The sequence below is a fragment of the Balaenoptera borealis genome (genome assembly GCF_965194805.1).
Source record: "Balaenoptera borealis genome assembly, chromosome: 15".
NCBI classification, from domain to species: domain Eukaryota; kingdom Metazoa; phylum Chordata; class Mammalia; order Artiodactyla; family Balaenopteridae; genus Balaenoptera; species Balaenoptera borealis.
Genome location: NC_138871.1, coordinates 78,896,767 through 78,914,318, shown reverse-complemented (window position 1 = coordinate 78,914,318; position 17,552 = coordinate 78,896,767). Strand labels below are relative to the sequence as shown.

The 17,552-nt window shown below is 39.8% G+C and overlaps 2 protein-coding genes across 5 annotated transcripts in view; one reads left to right on the top strand and one right to left on the bottom strand.

Moving 5' to 3' along the window:
• SMC6 (structural maintenance of chromosomes 6) overlaps positions 1-8,778 on the bottom strand; it is a 78,036-nt gene extending 69,258 nt beyond the window's left edge. Inside the window, exons 1-2 of one of the 2 annotated variants that reach the window (XM_082356449.1) lie at positions 8,557-8,778; positions 146-288 (exon numbers count right to left, since the gene is read on the bottom strand). In XM_082356449.1, the coding sequence (XP_082212575.1) occupies positions 146-283 (138 nt within the window). In that variant the 5' untranslated portion in view covers positions 284-288; positions 8,557-8,778. The remainder of the gene's footprint in view (positions 1-145; positions 289-8,556) is intronic. The other variant, XM_082356448.1, reaches the window with a different exon arrangement.
• Positions 8,779-8,975: 197 nt separating this feature from the next.
• GEN1 (GEN1 Holliday junction 5' flap endonuclease) overlaps positions 8,976-17,552 on the top strand; it is a 30,188-nt gene continuing 21,611 nt past the window's right edge. For all 3 annotated transcript variants that reach the window (XM_082356451.1, XM_082356452.1, XM_082356450.1), the window contains exon 1: positions 8,976-9,301. The gene's annotated coding sequence lies outside the window, so the exon portion shown is untranslated. The remainder of the gene's footprint in view (positions 9,302-17,552) is intronic.

Below are 17,552 nucleotides of genomic sequence, written 5' to 3'. Positions count from 1 at the left end.
TTTTATCTCAGCTTTTTAAAATTCATATTACTTTTCCTCTGCAGCCAGAGACCCAGCTCCTGATACTGAATTAAGAATATGACATATAAACCAGACATGAGAAACATGCAAATCAAAAGACATAATATTGTAATTTTGCACTCACCAAAGTAGAGGTACCATTAGTAAAAGAAACTGTACATTCATCTTCGTCACCATCTTTATCAAAATCATCCAGCTCTTCTTGTCTTGGTCTTTTGGCATTTCCAGGAGAGAAGAAATTTCCTTCCTTTCTTTTGGCCATCAGGTCTAAACAAATATTAGTGACAATGAAGAAAATCATATATAGCATCCATAAGATTGTTCCATATACATTAAAAAACTTAACAAGACAGGCAAAGCTTAAGTTTTAGGACTATATCCATTCATTTTTACTTTAAGAAAAGTAAAACTATCATCTGCATGGAGGGAGGGGGCCGTGAGCCAAAAAATGCAGGTGGTCACTAGAGGCTGGAAAGGCAAGGACACAGATACTCAAGAGCCTCCAGAAAGGAATGCAGTCCTACCGCTCCCTTGATTTTCACCCAGGCAGACATGTCAGACTTCTAACCTACAGAAGTATAAGATAATACATTTTTGTTAAAAAAAATCTGCCTATGCTATACTAGTTGATTTTACTTCAGAACGATTCATGACCAAGGTTTTTACTCATATGGGCCTACCTAAGTGTTTTAACTTCTAAGCTCACAAAAGGTAAAAGATCTTATTTGTGAAACTGTGGATCTATTGATAGAGATGGCATACTGCCTCTGAAATGATTCCAGAGCAATCATCCAATTTTTATAAGTTATAAATAGTGAATCACATAAAACTAATTTTAATTATTTTCCCAAAGAAGTATATTGGGAGCAGTGTTGCCTAGCAGCAATAGTGTCCTTTAACTCTTCTCTAAAGAAACAGCCCGGGCTGATTGTCCGGTTTTGTTTTTGTTTTTTACTGATATACTATAAAATTTATACCTACAAAATGAACATCATCAAGACTTTCTAAACATATAAATGCTGCACCTCAAGTCAAAGCTGATGGTCTTTGATTGAAATTAAATGGTTGACTACTCCAAATGTTGCTTTCATTTTTCTCTTAAAAATTCACTTAGACATCTAAAACGATAGGTACCCAATAACTGCTGAATAACTGGAAAGAAAAGTCCACAGCATAGGTAATAAAAAATTTCTAAGATGTAAGAATATGAAAAATAGCTCTACTCTCAACCTATTTAGGTGCCCCTAGTGCTATACTATAGCAGCCCTGTTTGTACCAGGTACCTGGGCAGCAGTGGATTAAATGAGATTTTCTCTCTCATGCATTTGGATTGAAAGATTCAAGTCAGTTCTCAGTAGAAGAGAGGAAAGCTCCACTTGCTGATGTACCGGCAGGGCAAGACAGCCAAGCTGAAGTGTGTGTGTGTGGGGGGGGGGGGGAGGGAGGCTGGGGGGCTAGTGGAGCGGTGTTACAAAGACGGCATAAAGTAGACGGAGAACAGGGACCCTAGAGCAGGGATGCAAGAGGAGGAGGGCGGGCGAGACAGACATTCGTACAGTGTTTAATTTTTATCCACTGCTTCCCAAAGTTACACTGACAGAACCAATTTTGCAGAAACATCAAATATCTATACATACTGTGTTGGAACTACATTGGGGAACTATCTTTGACGGGTTTTATTGTGACAATGCATGCTTCATTAAGTGAACTGGGTAGTTTCCCTATCTTTTTTTTTTTTAATATATTTATTTTTATTTATTTATTTTTGGCTGCGTTGGGTCTTCATTGCTGCGCGCGGGTGAGCAGGGGCTACTCTTAGTTGCGGTGCGTGGGCTTCTCACTGTGGTGGCTTCTCTTGTTGCAGAGCATGTGCTCTAGCCACGCAGGCTTCAGTAGTTGTGGCATGTGGGCTCAGTAGTTGTGGCTCACGGGCTCTAGAGCACAGGCTCAGTAGTTGCGGTGCACGGGCTCAACAGCTGTGGCTCGTGGCCTCTAGAGCGCAGGCTCAGTAGTTGTGGCGCATGGGCTTAGTTGCTCCGCGGCATGTGGGATCTTCCCGGACCAGGGCTCGAATCTGTGTCCTCTGCATTGGCAGGTGGATTCTTAACCACTGTGCCACCAGGGAAGCCCTCCTCATCTTTTTAATGCTCTGAAATCACCACTCTGGCATGACACTGAAATGTTTTTTGAAAGTGAGAAAGAACTAAGCTTAAAGATATTAGATGTTGGAGACTATTTTAATTTTATGAAATCATTTCAATTTCTTTTTTGTACACTGGTTATTACAGATTCATTATATCTTCCTAGAACAAGTTTGCTATAATTTTATTTTCCAGAACACTGATAATTTAAACCTTCAAATTTACTACACAAAATTACCTTGTTTTGTAAAATCCTCAACTGTGGTCATGACTCCTTTCACATCAATTCTATTTAATTAAATTTACACTTTTTTCTCCCAAAAGTAGTTATTTGCGTTTTTCAAACCTAGTTTTTCTTTAATGAAAATATTTTAATGTTTAATGTTTTCATATATTTTTATACAACCAAATATAAGAGATATGCAGTGGGGCTGGAGTTCAGTCTCTAATTCTTTATCTCAAAGTGCAAGTTAATAAAAGCAATCAGAGACTTCCACTTCCAGGAAGATGGAATAGATGTAATTTTCCCTATTCCCCCTGCTTAGTAAAACTAAAATCCTTGAAAATTATATACTATAAAGCAAACATAAGACGACTCTGAAGAAGGAGGCAGACTGGCTAGGAACCACGTGACCCAAGGAATGACATCGTGGTGGTTCCCTGAGTTTTTGTTTTGCCTCAACTATCCCAGACTTGGAGAAGCCAGCAACTGGGGAAACACCAACAGGTGCAGGGGAAAAACAAAAATGCCTAATGAAAGCTTGCTCTCTCTAGACAAAGGAGCAGGAAAAGGGGAGTCTAACAAGACAGGAAACTTTTAGACAATAATCACTCTACTCCAGTCAAATACCACTAAAAGAACTGTTGGCCCTTCCTCTTCGCCCACAACACCAGCAAAGGCCAAGTGGGTAGCCTGGACTTCCATCCTGGTGAAGCTGGTTTCAGAGAAGGCTGTGTAGGCCAAGTAGGGAGCCATGATGATGGCATCAGGTGGAGAACTTAGATGTCCACCCCCAACAGGGGGTAACTGGATGCTACTTACTCCCATTCCCCCTTGGATGGGGTCAGAGGAGGCCTTTTACCACTGCCCGGAAAGGTGAGGAGGCCACCCCACTGCAGTGTCCACGTGGGGGGCTGAAACTCCCGCCCTAGCCGAACAGCCACCAGAAGCTATGGAAAGAGCTCTGGTAAAGTTTAGATGTGAGTCTTTGTGTCCATGGCCTAAAAAAACCATAGGGCAGCAGTTCTCAAAGGTTGTGGTGTCTTAAAAAGTACCAAGGACCTCAAAGAGCTTTTGTTTAAATCTATCAATATTTACCATATTATAAATTAAAATTGAAAAACTTTTAAAACAAGCAACACACAAGTACACATTCTATCAGTCGTCAGAGCGATGGCAGCATCATGTGTCTGTAACCTCTGGATAACTCCATTGTATAGTCACAAGTGAACGAAAAGGAAAAAGGGAAATAACATCTTACAATAATTATGAAAACAATTTTGATCTTGTAGACCCTTTGAAAGAGTCTCATGGATCCCTGGACCACACTTGGCAAACTGCTACTGTAGGGGATACTATAAGCATGTCCATGACACAGTGCCATAAATGACAAGGCATAGCTACCAGTAATAAGGCAGCAGAGAAGAAGCCAGCCATAGAATGACTGGTAGACTTGATATTCAAAGTGTGGTCCAAGGACCATCAAGCAGCCATCTACATCTCCGAGGAACATGTTAGATATCCAGAATCTCAGGCCTCAATTTAAACCAACTGAATCTGAAGCTTCATTTTAACAAGGTCTCGGGTGACTCACAAGCACATTAAAGTCTGAGAAGAACTGTTGTAAACAACATTAAAATATTTGGGACTTTATCCTATCCTGAAGGCAATAAGGAACCTAATTTATCATGATAAATCAAATACCACTTAAAAGGCATATTAGTTAACATCCAAAGAAGGACATTTAACAAATGCCTTTTGAGACAGTACTAGTGTTACAGTCACAATTACATAATATTCACCATCTTTTTTACAAATAATTTAATGTTTATCTTGAATCTCTTACACAAGTCAGAACTTGAAAATCAAACAATTCTCAAATTATTTAATAACAAGAATTAATGTATATTAGTTTCAACTTGTTGCTAATTTAAATTCCCTAGAATACCACCAGGCTATTATTTTCCCAACACTTCCTTCTTTCCCACCTATACCTCTAGTCCTTTCTCAATTACAGTAATTTATTTATTATAGAAGAGCAAAGAAGACGCATTACTTTTTGGTTTTCCCAACATTAAATGCCCTTTTAGACACTGTTTTTATTAATGCTTAATACACGATCTTGCAGTCAGCAGACACATCAGCTGACTGATTTTAGTATTTTACCATTAGAAAATGGTAGTTTTTCAAGTAAAATTGCGGGGAGCAAGGGGCACGAAGGTAAATGTGATTAGCTCCTCACAATGGATGTGAGATTCTATACAAGACAGAAGACAGTGTGCTACATGAAAATGATGTTTTTTATTTGCTGTGGTTAGCCTGGGATTTGCAGTTTGCTGTTAGGTTGCCATGGTAACTTGCATCTAACAGACACTGAAGGATCCTACCTTTTAAAATAGGAATCACTTTGTAATTTAATGATAATGGATTTTTAAAAACACACATGAATGCCCTGAGAGTTAATTTTAGGTTACAATAGTAAAATTGTTTCTAATAGGCTAAAGAGACATATAAACAGATGCAAAGAAAAATACTTTTAATATCCTGCAATATATAAAAATAGAAAAAAAAGCTCCTCTGGGATTTTCAATATATCCATAAAGCTCTTCATGGTCTTTAATATTTGTTTATTTACAATAAAAAAATTAAAATTAAGGGACATATCATTTCCCCCTCACAGAAAGCAAACTCCATCAGAGCAGGAATAGTAACAAATATGCAGATTCTCAATTAAAAAAAAAGTTCAAGAAGAAAAATCAATCGCCAAGGGTTAATTACAGCAAGCATGTACATAGGAAATTTGATAAGAGACCAAAAGCATTTTAACAAAGGACTATAAATTTCTAAATTTTCAATTTTATTGTGAGTATGTAGTAATTCACATTTCCCATTCATATCAAAGTAGGGGCTAACAGCAGTGAGAACAGTCATAACAGAACTGGAATTATTAATAGAAAACAGTGGTTTAAAAAAAGGTAAATTGCTGCTGCTTCTGAATCTGCCATGGACTATTTACCTCATTCCCAATTCTACTTCTCCCACCACCACAGACAAATTCATTCTGCATTATACCACCTCATTTTTAATGTACTGAATTAATTAAGCACACTACTTGGAATATATCATGAAGTAATGTGAGATGCAATAGATAATAATATAAATAAGTGAAAAAACTCATTAGGCCATCCATCAAACAATTCCAGATGAGCAAAACTAGGAAGTACTAAGCACAGCACTTCAGACAATAAAATGTGAACACTCAGATTTGTGTTTTAAAAAATCCCTGTGACCTCAATATAGAAGACAAACGAAACAGAGTAAGAATAGGGGCAAAAGAGACCAGTCTCTAAAGGATAAGGGGTGCTGAACAAAAGCAGTGGCATGCACACCAATGTTCACTGCAGCATTATTTACAATAGGCAAGATATGGAAGGAACCTAAGTGTCTATCAACAGATAAACGGATAAAGGTGTGATACACACATACACACACAATGGAACATTACACAACCATTAAAAATGAAATCTTGCCATTTGCAACAACATGGGTGAATCTAAAGGGTATTATGCTGAATGAAATAAGTCAGACAGAGGAAGACAAATATCCATAGGATCTCACTTATATGTGGAATCTAAAAAAACAAAAGAAACAAAACAAAATGAAAACAGACTCACAGATATAGAGAACAAATGGATAGTTGCTAGAGGGAGGGGTCGGGGATGAAATAAGTGAAGGGGATTAAGAGGTACAAACCTTTCCTTTAATCCTCAACATCCTTCTAAGTATCGTCCTTATTTTACAAAAGGGGATATTGAGGCTCAATTAAAAGATACCCAGACTTATGTAGCTATAAATTAGCACAGCCTAGATCCAAACCCAGGTTGTCCAAACCCAAAGTCAAACCTCCCAAAGTTAAACCAACTGAATCTGAAGACTTATGTAGCTATAACTTAGCACAGCCTAGATCCAAACCCAGGTTGTCCAAACCCAAAGTCAAACCTCTTTAACGTCCAGGTTCCTCGTGGTATGAACTGAGTTTAACCAAGTTTGACTATTTATAGGCAGTGAAATTGGATATTAATTTTGGATTAATATCCAAATTGGATATTAATTGGATATTGGATATTAACATAATGTATAAAACTACATAAAGGATTCTAATGTGATATGTCCCTCTAATGTTACTATTCAAGCCAATTAAAACTTGGGCTTGCTTTATAAAATTTTACCTTGTGTTTAATTTTCAGAAACAACCTTTACTCTTAATACTAAATGCCATGATCAGTAGACTGAGCAGGTTTGGAAAGGAAGGAGGATAAATAATACATTTATGTTGTTTGAAAACACTGAGTTTGAAGTGCTCCTGAGATACAGAGGCCAGTAGGCAGTAAAACATACTCTGCAGTAGAGGCAGATTTGGGAGTGGAGCTAAGAAAGCCACAGGAGTATTCTGAATTTGGTCACCAGGGAAACTATGTTTAGTGAGAAAGATGTATCTCATTAACTAGTGAATCCAAAACACTAACATTAATGTAAGTATCTACACTTGTACACTTGACCCTCAGTCATCTGGACTTATGTGTGTGCGTGTGTGTGTATATATATAAAACTGTGACATTTAATTTTGCCTTAAATATAATGCATACTATTGTGGTAAAATTTTGAGTTATTTATTAATTCCTGAAAGGAAGCCAAGTATGGCTTTGATTAATTTTCCTAACTTAGGTCTAAAAATGATAGTCAAGATTTAGGCAGGTTTTACACAAAATTCTACATCCAGGCACTCAGTAAAATAAACTTTTGGGAATGAAACTGGTTTTTCACTGTAACCACTTTAATATGCCTTTTGTGCTGACTTTTTGCCAGGCTCAATTCTAAATACTTCATACTAATTATAGACAGGTACAGAGATAAAACTCTCTCTCTCTCTATCCCCCCCCCCCACCCTCACATATTTAAGAATCCTGTGAGTTAGGGACCATGTTATTTTCTCCAATTACAGAATAGGAACTGAAATTTGCAGAGGTGGTACCGACTTGTCCCGGGTCACACAACACTGGTTCTGTCTTGCACAAAAACATGTTTTTTAAGCAATATTCTAGTAATCTCCAAACTTCTTTGTACTTACAGCCATTCAAGGAAAAAAAAAAACCAACACAACTGTAAATACACATCCTCATAGGAAATTATTACTCTGCATATTTCACACAGTGAAAGAACGAGATAAAGTAAATCTAAGTAGTTCCAATATGCCCCCTCTCCACCCATGCACCCATGGAACTCTCTGCAGGCCAGTGCACATGCTAGTGAACATGTTAAAAGACTACACAGCAGCCGTCTAAAAGCTGTCAGCGAATTTGGACTTTTTTTCTTTTGAATATACATTCCAGAGTAGCTTGTCTTTAAAATACTCGCTTGTAATCGTCTCCTCATGAAATATACAGAGTAGTAAGCACTCACATAAGTTCTGTCTTCAGGGTTTAAACAGCAAATAGTTGCTCTTTCTAGGAATTAGCCCAGGATCCTCTCAAGCCCTTTCTCTACCCTGGAGTCCTGTGTTCCGCAATTCCCAACAGTGATTCTTCTCCAGCTCATCTCCACGAGAAAATCAGGGAAAAGAAACGACATCATAAAACCTCCAAACACCACAATTTAATTCTTCCAGGTACAGAACAGTCTGCGTTCTCATGAAACTGGCATTTAGCAACAAATCCAATTTAAGTAATATTTACATACATCTCTTAAACATACTTAAGTTGCTACTTGCGAGGTACCATCAAACGGGTGATAAGAGCCCGATTCCCGAACCCAACCTCACCCCCCGACGCTTATACCCCCCAAGCCCCTCGTCAAAGCCTAAAGGGCCGTTTGGGGCCGGGCGCCGGGTCCCGCAGCCCGAGCCGGGATTGGCAAGCCTCGCCGCCAGAGCCGCCCGAGGGAGGAGCCCAGCAGACACACGGGCAAGTTTCCCGCGGCTGAGGGGACCTGTGCCGCCTGCGGAGAGGGCGCGAAGATACCCGCCGGCCGTGGGCCGGGCCGCTCGAGCCCCCTGGACACTGCCGCAGCTCCGCTGACCCGGCCGCCACCGGGTGGGCTGCGGGCGCCAGCTAGGAGTGCGGTGAAGGGGCATGGACCCGCAGCAAGGGAGAGCGACGGCGCGCGCCCTCACCCTACCTCGAACAAGTCGAAGTCTCCCCAAGGAACCCGATCGGCGGGGCGGTCGCGGCTCAACAGGACGATAAAGCCACCCGAGGGGCGTCTCGGCGTCGGCCGGCCGCCGTCGGCCCGCGGGGTTCCGCGCGCCCACCGCGGGAGAAGGCAGCAGCCCGGCCGCCCCGGCGCCCACCGCGGGACACTCCGCGCCTGCGCCCCGCCCCCCCCCTCCCGCCGGGACTCCGCCCGCGCGTGCGCGGTTCGGAGTTTTCGCGCCACTGGAGTCTAAGAGGAGGGGCCGGAAGTGCTCCTGGGCGGACGGAGAAAGCTTGTAGAAGCTCAGGGCTCGGCGACAGCGGGACGCGGGGAGTTGGGCGGGTGATTTGCCTAAGTGAAAGTGAAAAAAAACTCGGAGCCCCCCGACTACAGTTCTACCCATGCGTACAGCGACCGGCTGGGAGGCCAGGAAGCCGAGCGTACGGCCGCGGTCGCGGAAAGGGGCCAGTCACTTCCCGGAAGAGGCGGGGCCGTGGGCGAGAAGGCGCCGAATTCGTAGTGCTCCCCAGGAGCTTTCCGGGGCAGGGTGCTAAGCGCCAAACGGTCGACTTTGCTTGGGGAAGGAAAGAGAAAGTCTTTCCTTTTCTTTTTCTTTCTTTTTTGAGAAGAGAAAATTTAGAAGCTTGGAGACAGCAGTAGTTAGGATTCAGGCCAAACTGGTAAATCACGGAAGGGCGTCTTTCAAAACCAAGGAGGAAGGGTTGCCCCGGTAAGTCCCGCAGAACGGTGGAGAGACGGCACCGCCCGGGTCCTTCCACTGGCTCCTTTGCACTCTGGGTTGGGGGCGAGCTCTGTGTTCGCGTCCCTGTCGCGCCTGCCCCTCCTCCCAAAACACCGTCAGAGGCTCCCTTTGGGTCCGGGAGGACAGCGATCCGAAGTTCCCGGCCGGATTCAGCCCTGCTTTCCGAGCCCGGAGTCTCCCCGTCCCTGCGGTTCGCCCCGGCGCGTGGGAGCTGTCGGCCCCGGCTCCGCGCTCTGCCGGCCGTGCCGAGGCCGCTGGGTCCCGAATGTCCCTCCCCCGGGCACCGTGGGTACACTCCCACGCCTGGTGCAAGGCCATCCTCGGCGAGCCTTCCCTGATCCCCGTGGGCACACTTGGGTGCTCCTCTTTTTTGGTGTTAACTTTGTGTTTTGGAAATACTTCCATTATAGCAGTTACCTTAAGGCATTGTGGTTGTTTATTTACAATCTTTCTTTCCGCTGGCGCGTGCCTACATTGTAAACCCTCTCAATAAACATCGGAACTAAAGAAGTTTAAGTTCCCTGGCTTAGCTTTCAGCGCCTTCTCAACCCGACATTAAGCTACCGCTTCTGTCTTTACACAGCTCTTCACGTGACATGCTGATGTAGCTACGTAATATACTTTCTATACCCCAAAATCTTCCTTTCTAGATGGAAAAAAGGGGTATTTATTGCTAACCCAGAACACCCCGAAGAAATTGATGTCAAACTTATGGTCTCCAGTAAGGAAATTCCTACCCTTTTACTTATAAAGATAATCAAATATATGTTCCTATCCTGGCCTTTGCCATGATGCACATATGACATAGTCAAAATAGGTGAAAACACTACGACATCTGGCCCAAGTGGTCCTTGTGGGTAAAAGATGGGAAACACAGTTGGGAGGTCTCTGCCTATATGTCACTTCCTTTAAGAAGTCTTCCTTGATGCCCTACACTAGGTAGGATACCTTCTTTAGCTCTATTTACTCCTATAGTTCTCTAGCCTTACTTCTGTGCCTGTACTTGTCACATTTTTATAATTCCCTTTTTATCTCTAATCTCACCTAACCACGGTCCTTAAATGCAGGGCTTGATCTTTCATTATTGTATCTCCAGCACCAAGAATAATTCTGGTAAATAGTAGGCATTTAATAAATATTTATTAGTAACAAGTAATTTAAGCCTGGGTTATATTATTCTTCAAAGTTTAAGCTAAATTCATATGAAAATAAAACTGAAGAAATAATAAACACAGCATTAATTAGTGAAATTATGTGGTAAGTCCTATACAATACAATCCTGAACTGAAATAAGCATTATACAGTTTACCAAACTTTATATGAAATAGAGTCATCTGCATGGGAATTGGGAAATTTAAAGTAGTTCCTGCTTTATTGTTAAAAAAGTTTGTTTCTAATGTTTTTGCTTAAAACTGAAATAAAACTGGAAAGCTGTTAGTTTAATAAAATGTATATTTTTACATATCAAACCATTGACCTCTTTTATGTTCTTTAAATTTGATTCATTAGTGGAATTAGCAAGGTTCTGTGCTTTTCTCACCTCATTCAGTTTTATAATTAACCAATAAAGCTTATTAGCTTTTAAGGAAGTTTTAGGAGCATAAATTGATTTATGGGTACCATATGGTTACATCAAAGGATTTGGTTTTGTTTTAACCTGAAGGGGATCCTTAAGCTCTTTTTTTAAACTAGAAATTCATGTTCTTTCTACCAAGAAATAATATCTGAAATAGTGATTTGTTTTTAATACCAAGCTATCAAAATTGGTGATGAGATTCAAAAGATATCAGAATCTTGTAATTCATTTGGTTTAATACCTCTCGTTTTGTAGATGGGTTAAATGTCCTCCCAAGGTTGTACAGCTAGTCAGTGTATATCCAGGATCAAAATTTTAGGCTTTCTATCCCAAGTCCAATGCTCTTTCACTAAAGCATATAAATTGAAGCCACTAGTAGATTATAAAGTTATTTGCTATGGGTTGTTCTGATTTTGTTGATTCACATAAGTATTCTTGCATCACATTAATTCTTAAGAACTATATTAGGAGACTTTTTAAAATATATGTAATATACATTGATTGCATGAGCAGATTGATGGCAATGAAATCATTACATTATAAAAGATAGGAGTAGAGACTCACCAAATCTTACGTCATAAAAAATTTCAAATTTCACCCTATTAAAATAAAAATGGAAGATAAAATTATACATAGTTTGGGGTGAGTTTGCTATATGTAGTATTTTTAAATTTTACTTAATGCTGTGCTATTTTCAAGCAACCTTTTCAGGTTGATCATGACCTCATGCAAGAACCATCTGTTCTATCTTTGAGTGTAGTTGTACTTGAATATCTTAAAAGTTGTTGCATTCTGTCCCCTTTTGGAACTTTAAATGCTTTTACAGTCTTACCATTGCTACTTAATATCACTTCAAAGGAAGGTCTGGTGCAAAGAAAGTGACAAGGAATGGGAAATAATAGATCGTGGAAGTAGACATTTTAGATTAAGTGCATTCTTAAAACATGTTATGGGGAGTTCCCTGGTGGCCCAGTAGTTAGGATTCTGGGCTTTCACTGCCGTGGCCCAGGTTCAGTCCTTGAGTGGAGAACTGAGATCCCACAAGCCACACGGCACAGCCAAAAAAAACAAACACACACACGGTGTAATTTTTCATAAGATATTTCACATAATTTTACCCTTTCAGAACTATTGAGGTATTCGTTTAATATTCTGCTTTTACAAGTGATTTTCAAAAGGAGCACAAAGACCTTAGGTTGTAGATCTATTGAAGATAATCCTAAAATAGTATTTTAAAAGAATGTATTACATTTAGAATGCTTTGTAATTTTACAGTAATATTTTTTGCATTTTACAACTGGCTATAAGATAGCACCATAAATGAAGTAAATTAACTGGTAACAAACAAGTTATGTCACCCTTAAGGAAATTCACTATCCATTACCAGAAAGATGAAGATTTTTAAATATGTTTTAGATTTTTAAATAAGATCATGTGGCTTCTATGGGGAGGATGATTGCGTGGGTGGCAGGTAGTAAAAAGTAGAAGCAGGAAGGCCAGTTAGCAGACTTCAGGTACTAGAAGAGTATCTTTAGAAATGGGGATTTAGGATGTGTTCTGGAGACAGGGGACTTGTTGATCAAGTTGCTGTTAGAGAGTGAAGTAAAGAGAACAATCAAGAATGACTGCTAGGTTTTTGGCCTAAGCAACTGGATGTTTGGCAATGACTAGGGGTAGAACAGTTTTGAGGAGAGATGGTGGAATCAAGAATTAGATGCATATTATGCATCCATGTAAAGATAAAGTAGGAGATTAGATGTTCTTATCAAGAATTCGGAGAAGTTGTCAGATGATGAGGGATAAATATTAAAGAGGGAAAGTGAAGAGAAGTTTCTTCATTATAGAGTATTCAAAGGAGACTCAGCTCTCTGACTCTAAAAATAATCTTCCTGTGACTCTTTCTTCTAACTTTCTAGTTCTTATGCCTACCACCAATCCTTTAAATAGTGTTGCTTGGCATAGTTCTAATCTATTATTTTTTAGTTAAAAGTGGTGAAGGCTATATAAAGTCTTGCAGTTATTCAAGAAAGTCTAATGGAAATTCATTAATGGTAAGTTACTGAGAAAGAAAAAAAAAAGACTCATTGGGGCATGTTAGAGAGAGGCTAGCTCCTAAAAATTGTCCCCTTGGGTCCTATCATTCAGAGAAAAAAGTGAGAGAAAGCACGTTTCACGATAGCAGCAATTCTTTCATGGTTATGAAAGAAAGAGCAGAGCATTACTACTTTATAGGAGTATGCTTGGGGGACACGAGAGATTTTAACCTTTTTCAAATGCATTTCAGTAGATATATTGGGACTCTAGGTCAAGGTACCAAAGTAGTTTAAAAAGGAATTGGATGAAGGTGGTCAAAGGTACAAACTTCCAGTTATAAAATAAATAAATACTAAGGGTGTCATGTACAGCATGATTAATATTAACATTGCTGTACGTTATATGTGAAAGTTGTTAGGAGAGCAAATCCTGAGTTCTCAACACAAGGAAAACATTTTTTAATTTTGTGTCTTTATGGGATGGTGGATGTGGTAAACTTACTGTAATCATTTCATGATGTATTTAAGTTAAATCATTATGTTGTACAACAGTGCTGTGTGTCAGTTGTATCTCAATAAAACTGGAAGAAAAAAATATGGTGCTGTGTGTCAGTTGTATCTCAATAAAACTGGAAGAAAAAAATATGGTGACCAGGAAGACTGGCAATGAAAGAGACTTTTTTTTTTTCCTAGAAAATGTCATATAACTAAGGAAAGTGGAGAAGAGAACACCTTAGCTCAGAGATAGTAACTTAATTTTTACTTTCTGAGACCTAAATGATAATTTTGTTACAGACCTTTTTTCTTTTTGCCTGCGTTTTTCGTACTAGTTGTGTTTAAGCAGCCATTGTTACAGCTTTGTAGTCTTTGCTCATATTATAATAAAGGAATAGCCAAAATAGATATCCTAGGTACATATCTGTTCAGCTGCCAGTGCTAGTTGTTCTGTAACATAACCACAGATGCTCATTCCTTTTTTTAAATTTATTTATTTATTTATTTATTTTTGTCTGTGTTGGGTCTTCGTTACTGTGCGCGGGCTTTCTCTAGTTGCAGCGAGCAGGGGCTGCTCTTCGTTGTGGTGCATGGGCTTCTCATTGCAGTGGCTTCTCTTGTTGCGGAGCACGGGCTCTAGGTATGCGGGCTTCAGTAGTTGTGGCACATGGGCGCAGTAGTTGTGGCTTGCGGGCTTTAGAGCGCAGGCTCAGTAGTTGTGGCACACGGGCTTAGTTGCTCCGCGGCATGTGGGATCTTCCCGGACCAGAGCTCGAACCTGTGTCCCCTGCATTGGCAGGTGGATTCTTTACCACTGTGCCACCAGGGAAGTCCCGGGATGTTCATTCTTTAAGCCAGGTTTATTTCTGACAAAAGAAATTAAAATAACATGAATAATTAAGTTTTAAGTGTAATGATCATATTATATTAAAGACATTACTTATGGGCTTAGTTAAAAGCCCTCTTTGTCTTGCTTAAGGGATCCAATCTGTGGGAATCTTAAAATATAATAGAATCAGTTCTGGGTTTATGTTTATTTTTCCAGGCATGGCTGCCCCAGTGAATAATATATTCCATTAAAATCCTTAAAAATGTTCCAAATGTGCTTGAAATAGAGGACTACAGTTTTTAAGAGTGAGTCTACCTCATTAGTGTTTCTCCAATTTTTTTTCCCACCACCCTCAGAAGGAATACAGGGTACATCACAGTCCTATACATAAACATGTGTTTGTGTGTGCCATGATAACACTGCACCATGCGACAGTCTTTATTCTTACTATTCATTTATATATGTGTAGTCAGCCTATGTAATGAAGCATTAGAGACATGGTAGGAAGGATTGAACTTTAGAGATGGAAGGGCCAGAGAAAAGATGCGCCTTGCCTAGGACCACACAACTCATTCCTAGGCATTCTGGAGGAAAGCAGAAAAAGTGAATCTCTTATCCTTAAAAAGGCATACTGAAGTCATATTTGATATTCAGGTACTCATAAATTTGTAGAACATTGCTTTTTTTTTTTTTTTTTTTTATGGCTGTGTTGGGTCTTCGTTTCTGTGCGAGGGCTTTCTCTAGTTGCGGCGAGCGGGGGCCACTCTTCATCGCGGTGTGCAGGCCTCTCACTATCGCGGCCCCTCCCGTTGCGGGGCACAGGCTCCAGACGCGCAGGCTCAGCAATTGTGGCTCACGGGCCCAGCTGCTCCGCGGCATGTGGGATCTTCCCAGACCAGGGCTCGAACCCGCGTCCCCTGCATCAGTAGGCAGACTCTCAACCACTGCGCCACCAGGGAAGCCCGAACATTGCTTTTTAATTGACCCATGAACTGTGTCCATATTTCATTACTTAATATTTAGGCAAGACATAAACCATCTAAAGATTTCTAGTTTATTTGCCCAACCCTTTACAGATAGGGCCACATTTTTTAGCTTTTTCTTTTTTTTTAATTTGAAAAGTAATACAAGCATATAGTTATTTAAAAAAATAAACACAAAAATTAAACAACACAAAGTAATTTTTCACATCTCTCAACTTAAGTCATCCCTAATAAATAACCTATTTTGTACCTGTTTTCATTTCTTTCGAAACTTGGAGACTTTTTTCCATCAGTACAGGTAGATGTATCCATTTTTATTTGCTGCATCATCTATTCCATTGTTTGAATATACCATAATTTGCTTAAAGATATGTCTGTTGTGCTCATTTGGTTCTTCCCAGTGTCTAATATAAACAATGCTACAATGAATATAAATCTGTAAACACTTAAGAGCATATCCTAAAGTAAATTCCTAGGAGAGCTACTGCTAAATCAGGAGATACCTGCATTTAAAAATTTGACAGCTAGCGTCAGGGTCAAATTTAAATGAACTAGAATCAGTTATGATAACGTTCCTCCAGAGAGAAATTGCTTAATTTCCTTCAGTAGCAACACATTCCAGTATCCAGCATGAGTCACAAATAAAAGGAAAGCACAATTATCAATAAGAACTTCCCCCTCAAATTTTCTATTTCTGAATTTTACATGTTGTGGTGGTTAATACTTTATTTTTTTCTTTTCTTTTAAATTTATTGATTTATTTATTTTTGGTGGTGCTGGTCTTCGCTGCTGCACGCGGGCTTTCTCTAGTTGCAGCAAGCAGGTGCTACTCTTCATTGACGTGCGTGGGCTTCCCACTGCAGTGGCTTCTCTTGTTGCGGAGCCCGGGCTCTAGGCGCACGGGCTTCAGTAGTTGTGGCACGTGGGCTCAGTAGTTGTGGCACACGGGCTTCAATAGTTGTGGCTCGCGGGCTCTAGAGCGCAGGCTCAGTAGTTGCGGCGCACGGGATTAGTTGCTCCGTGTCATGTGGGATCTTCCCGGACCAGGGCTGGAACCCATGTACCCTGCAGTGGCAGGCGGATTCTTAACCACTGCGCCACCAGGGAAGCCCTAGTGATTAACACTTTAAAAGGCTTATTTCCCTTCATAATAATGCCTTAGGGAATACATGCGCCCCCGCTCTTTTTCCAGAGTTTACTACAACTTTTCACTAACGAAGAGATAAAACCTTGACTCTGAATCCATGTCACAGTGCCACCCACGTTCAATCTGTGGGCCTTCTTGATGTGCAATAGACAATATTAGCACTGGAACTACCATTACTACCTAATGCTTTCTTCTCTGTATTTAAATCTATAATTTTCCTTCTAAAGTGACATATCGGCAAATATTTGTGCAGCTCTTCATAAAAGCGAGTGCACAAAATACTACTTAGGGTTACACTGACCACGTTTAAAATTAAGATTCAGAAAAGCTCAGAGAAAATGACAGATAGCCACATTTCCAGCATTTATTTTCTTTGTAGCCATGTACAATTTGAGAACATTTGCTTTTACTATGGACTCTGTTAAAGGAACAGACCATACAGTTACATTTTATTTAGAATGGCTTTACATTGTGGTGATAGCTTTTTGTCTTAATATGTCTTGTATCCTACCTTGTGTTTGTAGAGTGAATTAAGGTCATTATTCAGAGGATACATAGTCAGACTTTACATAGTCAGACTGAATCTTCAATGCAAATGCTACATAATATTTTTTATCAAATAATAACAAAGGAAAAGAAAAACAGCTATATGTGTTTAATAAGGAAAAACTGGCGTATAGAAAATACCAAAGCAGGTTACAATAGCAGGGTTTAAGCCAATTTTGTTTTTAAAATGTCATGTACATAGAAAAGAGTTTAACATCAGTTTTCTTTGGATAGTGGAACTATAGGTGATTTTAAAATATTTTTCTTTGAAAAGATTTTTTATTTTCCCACAATGAACATGCATGACCTTGCAATTTAAAAAGCCAATGCTCTTTAAAAAAAAAAAAATTATGTATTCCTTCAACTCTTCCTTTTCTATCTCCCCCCCACTTTTCCATCAGTTTTCCTTCATTAATCTTTTGTGTTTTTTTGTTTATGTGTTTGCATTCTTCCTTGCTTTTGTCTTTTTGTTTTTCCTGATTATGATAGAGGACTAGTCCTATTCTCTCTTTAGGTATGTAAACCAAGGAGTGAATTCTCAAGAAGAGAAATATGCATTACCACATCTGTGGATTTTCTTCCCTTCTCAGCATTTGTTAGCTCTTATTA